Raw genomic sequence first — 8,627 nt, forward strand, 5'->3', positions numbered from 1 at the left:
ACAAAAATACATTATTTGCTGCCTCTGTTACACAGATCAAGACATGTAAAAAGTTATATATAAAACAAAATAAAAAATAAAGAAAGAAACCTTGTTCAAAACAGAACAAAAATAAGTGCCAAATATCATTTTTGTAATCTTCTCAGAACCAAATGATTAATGTTCTGCTGATATGGAGGCAAACTAAGAAAGTTTCCAAATGTATCCATAGATGGTCACATGATCCTTACTGGTTTATTGTGCTATCTGTTAAAATGTAAACAGAACTTCTTGACAACGTTGTAATAATACCAAGAATCCTCCTCAACTTATTCTATGGAGTAAAGTCATTTTTGAGAAACTGACAGGCATTCAAATGATTAATAAATTTCCAGTTTACTTAGAAGGTTAAGAAACGTTAATGTAAATAATAATAACAATAATAATAATAATAATAATAATAATAATTTATAATTCTTTTGCAGGGACCCCACGGAAAACACGGTGTTTACAACTCCGTTGCCTNACAGTACACGAACAAATATAAATTTCATAACTTCCAGTATATAATCACACGTTTTGTGTCTGTGTATCACATTTCACTAATATTATACGTACTTCAATAAAATCTCATGAACATGTCATTTCTGCATTAGCAGAATAAAAACATTAATCTTCAAATGCTTGTTTTCATAAGTTATAGCTTATAACTTCCCTAGTTATAGCAATGGGTTTTGAAATCTACTACTCCTTCATGTACATACTTATACAGAAAAAAAATGATTATTTTATCTGATAGCAAGGAAATATTCAATTCTAACAGCCATTACTAATAATCGTGAATAGATGATTATGATAAATCCATTTTAATAGGTTGACACTATGATGAAAGCTGTACCTATATTACATACACCAACATAAACACTGATGTGATGTGGAAGCTGAACCAGTTATACCTGAGTCCTCAGCAGACCTGTACACCCAGCAAGATGTGATATGAAGCAGTTGGTCACAGGTTATGCAGGCTTCTGCTATGTGTGGCTGGAACAAGTGATGTAAGAGGGCGTTGTGACTGATCTGCAGAGATGCATGTTCCACCAGAAGTCACTCTCTGATGATCATTGAGTAACTGCACATCATGACCATAACTACTGTTCCTATAGAACACAATAATATAATAATTTCAGTGTGGTTATGATCTACTGGGATGTAAGGCTGTGTAGTTGGTAGATAAGTATCATGCTTCTTCAGAGGAACCCTCTGCCTCCATCTTCAGGCTACAGGCCATGTTTCTAGATGTGATCTCTAGGCTGACTGTCAGAAGTATGGAAAGAAGTACTAGGATAGTGGTTGCAACTGCACTGTGGGAAGGTGACCTTTATTTGAGTAACCCATACAAAGCCTGTAGTCCTTATCTCAGTTGGACTTGACCAGATCCACTGTATATTCTGTTGACAATGGCCAAGAGTAAAATTACGGACAGTATATGCTGTCACATTCCAGAAAACCAAATAATAATAACACTCTTAGAACGTCTAATATCACTGAACCCTGTCCTTTCAGATAGAGAAAAACACTAAGTACTTACCTAGAATATCTAACCACATCTTTTCATTATTCTTTATTACACATTACTAAAAAGGAAAAGTTGTGAAAACAGTGAAACACACCACACTGCATCTTTTGCTGTTAAAGATCATGGGGTTTATGCATCATGTGTCCTGTTGCTGGTCATTTGGGAATTCATCCACAAAAACTACAATTATCTCTACACAATTATTGTTTACTTCCTACCACTATAACAGAAGGTTCCTTTCCAGTCTTCTGTCCATTAGATAGCGTACAAATGCACAATTTAACGAAAGATTGCATTTGGCAACAGAAGTATACCTAATGTAGGTGGAGAAAACAATGCAACCAACTGACATACACATAAAGTATCATGTTAAATGGCGTCTGTATTTTACAGGTAATGAAAACAAGCCTAAAATCACAGAGGCAATCAGTTCATGACATCTTTTGCAAAACCGTGACTTAGTCAATCTTCTTGTTTACTGACAGCAAAATGTTTATGAGTCACTTGTTTTAGAAAAGAAAACAAATTTATAATTGTAAGATGGCCTTACCGAACTTGAGTGCTGTGCTCCCGCTTCAGTAATTCTTCATCTGTTGTAAATAGGACAGTCCTGTAAGGAACTTTAACTGAAGTCTTAGAGATACCTGTGACCTTGTCAAGGACACCATTGTACACCAACAGATCATCTACAAGAATCTGTCAAAGAGAGATTATTTAATTAAAAGTTCACATATGGATCAGTGACTCCCAAATGGTGGTTCACAAAACCCTTGGAATTACATGACATGTTTCATATAGTATGGCAAAATAATGTCAATCAGAAATGAAAAGTTCAATGGCAGATATTTCGTATAGCAATAATATTTTAAAGCAAACTCAAAATATAAAATGTCTTCAGTAGTGCTATTTTAGAAGAAAATACAGTGTAACCCCAATTATCTGTGGCTTACATGTGTGCCATTTTAAGTGCATTCACAAACCTGCACAGTATCTATTAAGTTTCCTTAGTCTGTCTGTCCGTCTGTCTACCTGTATCCATGAAGCAGTTGGATAAATTTTCATGAAATCTGACAGGTCATTTTATGATAAAGTGTACCAGGAATATTCTTGGGGGTAAAGGGCGGCTGATGCGTGGGGCTGACAACCTTTCCGCTATCTATGAGCCAATTGTCTAGAAAATGTGGGAACCTCAACATCTCACAACCCTATGGGCTTCCATGGCCTGTTACAGGGATACTTTTGCTTTACTTATTTACTTTTACTAATTATATTCTTCACTTTCCTGAAACTAAAGTAATATATGTTTTCAATATTTTGAAGGTCAAGGATCTTAAAAGATGTATGCTCCCCTTCAGTCACATCTCAGCGCATATGCCATTTCTTTTCCCCTTGAAGCAAATGTAGACAGCAAGAAAATTAGAAGCATCTGTATAACACAGTGTAGCCACTCCATGAAAACGTAACAGCCTTCAACAGCCACAGGAAATTTCTCAGCACACTCATTATTCAGCGTGGCCACATAGGAAATGTGAACACAATACAATATTTCTCCTGTCTCTTGCATAATCACATTTTCTTCCGCTGTTACTACTAAAAAAGAAAAGAAATCAATATTATACACACTCACCTCAAATTCCTTAACACCTCGGCTAGAAGTTTTCCCATAATTCCAAAGCTTTATCATGGACACAGTGACAGGGAAGTCAAACACTATGTACACTCGATTTAACTGGAATAAGACAAAATTGTTTAAGATCTGTGTAACTGAACAGTGTTCTCTCAAATAATATATCCCAAAGAATACATTCAATGAACAAACCGAATATCTGTAAACAGAACAGGTGCAACTGTTATTGTCTATTTAAAATAGTCACAAATGTGCCATAGATCAAAGAAATATAAAATCTCATGTCAGAATTGTGTGTTAGACACTCCAATTTGTGTTTCTCCGATAAAAAATATGAAGTTACCTGGTTTGGAAGAATGGGTGCCAGCCACATATGGCGACCATCCAAAGTGTCATTCACACCATCCACCAACTTCTCAGGCGTCCGTACATCACCACTCACTCCTTCGAGTACATTTACACTATCTGGAAATGCTCCAATATCTGGAATGAAATTGTTCATGATAAGGCATTCTACAAGATTATTCACTCAGAGGAGACCTTTAATTAATAATTTTATAACCATTACTCTATCCTGAACCTACTGGCACCCTAAAACTATACTACAACCAAGATATGAGGCAGAATGCCAATAGCACTTATTCTTCTGACTCATTTAATGTCTCCACCTTTCACCAGAAAAGCACTGATTACATAACTAGGCAACATTTACTCACATAAGTTTCTCAATTTTGTAGAAGAAACGTTTGAGAGAGCTTCAAATCGTGCAGAAAGGTGGTTCAGATAGTTAAAATCAGAACATATTTCACTCATTAATTCATCAGTAATCTGTCAAGACGACAGGTCCACAGTCTCTTCCAAAACAATTCCTCCACTTAATGCGATCTAGAGCTTTCTCCTTCAAATGAAAATATCCTCTTCTGTCCCCAAGGTCATCCAGCATCTTCTTACGTCTTCTGGTCACTTCTATCTGCCCCTCTATCTTTCCTTCAATACTTCTTTTAGGAGGCAGTTATCACGTAAGATATGACCAATCTAATTAGCCTTCCATTTTCTTATTTCGTGTAGGATATTCCTCTGCTCACTGACTCTAAATAACACTTCTTCATTTCTCATATAATTGGTCTAACTTATCTTCTCCATCCTTCTCCAACACCACATTTCGAAGCTTTCCAGGCATTTCTGATTGCATCCTGTTGTATATATAATATTTAATTTTCATTTGTATCATAACTGTCAACACAACACAATGAGTTGTATGGAAATATCTTCAATGGAGATAGTAGACTGTAATGTACATTTTATTTATTTATTACAAATATATTGTGGTCGAAATATGTGGCATAGCTATATTTCTAATAAATAAGTACAATGTACATTAACATCTAATATCTCCAGCGAAGATATTTCCATACCACTCGTGCTGTGTTGACAGTTATGATACAAATAAAAAACAAAAATTAATAGTTGCTTAGCCATCCAAGAAATTCCCCATCTTTCTGGAATCTGAAGGTTCATTACCATATTCACAACAGCCAGCATATACACTGCATGTTTGAGCTCACTGCTACACTGTTCAGGATCTCAACAAGAACTCTTCCATGGAGTTAATTAAGCATTAAAATTATGATTCTCATGAAAGAAAGAAATGCATGTTACTAAGCAATATTTACAAAATATCTGAAAGATCACTTTTCTTATTCATGGAATGGGTGATACAGTCTCATACTCACGATTTTCTGTCAGTCTTATCTTGTCTCCATCCTGATTGTAAAGTTCTATTCCATTGAGCCCCACATAGTATGGATCCCCCCATGTTGAGAGTATTAGTAACTGGAACACAAAGCCCTGGGGCATCACTGGTGATTCATATTCCTCATCCCCCAACACATCACGATGCGGCAATGCCACAGATAACGAGTTTCTCCTCAGAACTCCATACTTATTGCTCCCCACACCACCAACAGTAATGGAAGGATAAACATCAGAAAATAAACTGAGTCTTTCTTCATTACCATCATCAGAACCATGCGAGAGAGAGAGTTTTACTATGGGAAGTCCATGAGAGTGGTCATCATAACCACCGTCACTCATGTGCATGGCGGTTGTAGGCTGTGGCATGGAATAATAGGCCTGTCCATCATGTAAGGAACTCCGATGGACATTGGTGTCATTAAGAACAAAACTACGGGGCAGTTGTTCTGAAAGATTAAGTTCCTGAACAAAATTGAAGTGGCAATTCCCTGGTGCACGGCGCAATGTAAGAAGGCCTTCTATCCCTGGAGACACAAGCTTTCCATCCAAGTGTACTGTCGCCAGTTTTACCTGCAAATTTACCAACCACTCAGTTTACTAATGCATTAAAAAAAAATAAAGTAAAGCTATCCTTGTAACAGGCCGTGATGGCCCATAGGGATGTGAGATGTTGAGGGTCGCACATTATCTAGACAAAGTGCTCAAAGATGGCGGTAAGGTTGTCAGGCTTACATGCCAGCTGCGTTTTATTCCCCAGGAAAATTATTTAATTAATTTCTGGTACTCATTTCTGTTGGAGGCCAAGTCGACCCCAGGGCCATAGTGTGGCCAGAAGAATTAGGTCAATTGAAAAATCCAATGACTTCATCGGGACTTGAACCCTGTGACCTTCCGGCCTGTAGCATAGCCCCTCAACCAACTATACTACCATGTGCCCCCTTACTAATGCATTTACTTTATTTAAATTTTATGGCTTAATTAAAGACACTGTCATTAGATCAGACTACTCCTTACATAGCATCAGGTGGTAACATGACTGGAGAGCAAACTGGAAAGGATGTGTGAAGGATGTGACAAAGGTAAAGGTAAAGTTGCCCTCTGGCATGTACTGTCTTCACTCGCTTGGAAACTGGGATCGTGGGTTCAAATCCCACTGAGGGCATGGATGTTTAGTTTGTGTGTGTGCGTTTTTCTGTGTTTGTGTACAGGTAGAGGCCTTGCGACGAGCTGATCACCCACCCAAGGAGTCCTACCGAATGTGTAAGATCTAGAAAAACCGAAGTGAACGGAGAAGTTCATGGAGGTAGGCCTAGGCCCACTGGGGCTGTAGTGCCAAGGAAAAATAAAGTTGCTCTCTGCTTAATTAATTAAGCACCATGCCTGAAGACATGAGGGAGTTGACGTATAACTCCACCATTCTTGACCTTGGCACTAGATGTAGGCATGCGGTGAGCTTCACACTCTGGTCTAATATGAAGTACTGGTAGTTTCCCAGAGAGACTGTGGGAAACAGTGGCAAACCTCATCAAATGACCACATCCCCAAGCCAAGGTGTGAATCCCGAACTTCCCAAATATGAAGTAGGAATGGCTGTAATCATCACACTGATTTATACAGATTTGTAACAGATTTCCATCAACATTTGAAATGCAAGATAATGCAATTATGTGCTGTTAAAGATCACACATAAAACTGGGCATTTATTTTAAATTAAATAAACAGTGTGGTTTCATTTTGTGTTACTCTTCTTGTATCAAGCCACCTCCCTGTGAAGTTAAAAAAAAGGGTAAAGGTATCCCTGTAACAGGCCGTGGAGACCCATAGGGTTGTAAGATGTTGAGGCTCCCATATTTTCTATACAATCTGCTCAGAGATGTTGATGAGGCTGTCAGCCTTACACGCTGGCTGCCCTTTACTCCCCCCAGGAATATTCCTGGTACTCATTTCTGTGAGAGACTGAGTTGACCCCAGGGCCATAATGCGGCCGGAAGGATTAGGTAAATGGAAAAAGTCCACCTCATCAGGATTCAATCCCACGAACGCCTGGCTTGTAGCATAGTGCCTCAACCAACTATGCTACCGCATGCCCCCTTCCTCTGAAGCATAAATACAAATTACTCACAATATGCATAAATAGTGTTATGAGCTAATCTAATAGGAGCAGGGATAGCTCAGTCAGTATGGGATATGGGCTGAATGGCCAGGGTACAATTCCCAGCAGGGATAAGATTTTTCTCTTCTCCATAGCATTAATGTCATCTGCAGGGATGCCCAGCCTCCTATCGAATGGGTACCGGTGGTGATTTCCCCAGGGCTCAAAAAGCAGCAGAGGCATTACCACACACCTCCATCTAGTGCCGAGGTTAAGAATGGTGGAGCTATTACTGTAATCACTCTGTCTTCATGGTGTGGTGCTTAATTAAGCACAGGGGCAGATTTACATTTTTATATAATAATCTAATTTATGTAAATGATGGTCTTTCAGTGAAAATGCTTCACACTCCACTAATATGGACCCAACAAGACATGTTTCATAATGCTCTGTCTTATACTACATGCATTCCTTGATATCAGGAAAATACAATAAAGGGACTTCACTATATTACATTACTACAGCTACAATTCTGTAATGAGAATGGTGCACGTGAAATATTCTAGTAGTTTATTTATCAAGATATAAGGACCTTACACCACAGTAAGTGAGGTCTGCACTGCAGTTGTAGTTCCAGACTCTGAGAGCAGCAATATACACAATAACTGGGAAGCTGATGGTCAAAACAATCACATCACCATCCAGAAATGGTGTGCTCCACATGTGGTCTTCATCTGTGGTCACATTCACACCATCTAATATCCTAGAATGTACAGTCAATATAGCAAGTTAGCATGACGTGAAGAAATACAATTTTCTTAATACTTAACGCTTACTATAAAACAGTATTAGTCTGTCTAAAACAACTCTCTGGGTGCATAATATTTTGAGTAGGCAACATTATGCAAGGCATAGGTATGTCAGTTTTAGCTCCTGCTATATGATGAAAATGGAATACAGTTAATTCCTAACAATGATGTAATGACATACATCACTATTTCATGATGAGATACACCCAAATTTATTTTAGACATAGTTCAGAATGGATTTCTGTCTATGCAACATCATGCATGCAGGTCATGTGGAAATATATTGTAACGTGTTTCATTACTGAAGACGCCGTAGAGATGGTTAATTGGTTTATTTAACAATCTACAAATAACGGCTACAATTAATTATCACAATATTACGGGTTTCCACACTTTACAAACCCTACAACAAAATCTCTTAACACAATCTTCACTTGTCTTCACGTACTAATAACGCGGGAGCTATACAAGTCTCCCTGAATCACACACTACAGATATAACTGGTTATCCCGAACTATCACTGATTCTCGCACACGCGTCTGTAGCTCGTAACTTGCGAACTGAGAACTCGTTGATAACACACTTCGCGACTGTCACAGTACAACTGACTCGCAGCCGCTGTGCAGCTCACTTATATAGCTGCAGTGCTTGCTTGTTGCATAATGAGTGCCACGTCATCCTGTTACGTCACCGCTGTTGACTCGCATTGCATAGTTACCAGGTTGCGGGGGCTCGGCTATCTTCGGCTCCGCTCGTGACGTCACCGCGCGTTGCATAGCTACCAGGATG

At 38.5% G+C, this 8,627-nt stretch overlaps 1 protein-coding gene across 1 annotated transcript in view; it reads right to left on the reverse strand.

The window, feature by feature from the left end:
* Positions 1–511: 511 nt before the first annotated feature.
* LOC111868093 (protein KIAA0556) overlaps positions 512–8,627 on the reverse strand; it is a 29,527-nt gene continuing 21,411 nt past the window's right edge. The window contains exons 10-15 of the mRNA XM_023858481.2: positions 7,627–7,792; positions 4,916–5,507; positions 3,526–3,665; positions 3,183–3,284; positions 2,106–2,251; positions 512–1,136 (exon numbers count right to left, since the gene is read on the reverse strand). Coding sequence (XP_023714249.1) covers positions 989–1,136; positions 2,106–2,251; positions 3,183–3,284; positions 3,526–3,665; positions 4,916–5,507; positions 7,627–7,792 — 1,294 coding nt within the window. The 3' untranslated portion in view covers positions 512–988. The remainder of the gene's footprint in view (positions 1,137–2,105; positions 2,252–3,182; positions 3,285–3,525; positions 3,666–4,915; positions 5,508–7,626; positions 7,793–8,627) is intronic.

The sequence above is a fragment of the Cryptotermes secundus genome, unplaced genomic scaffold (assembly GCF_002891405.2).
Source record: "Cryptotermes secundus unplaced genomic scaffold, Csec_1.0 scaffold97, whole genome shotgun sequence".
Taxonomy (NCBI): domain Eukaryota; kingdom Metazoa; phylum Arthropoda; class Insecta; order Blattodea; family Kalotermitidae; genus Cryptotermes; species Cryptotermes secundus.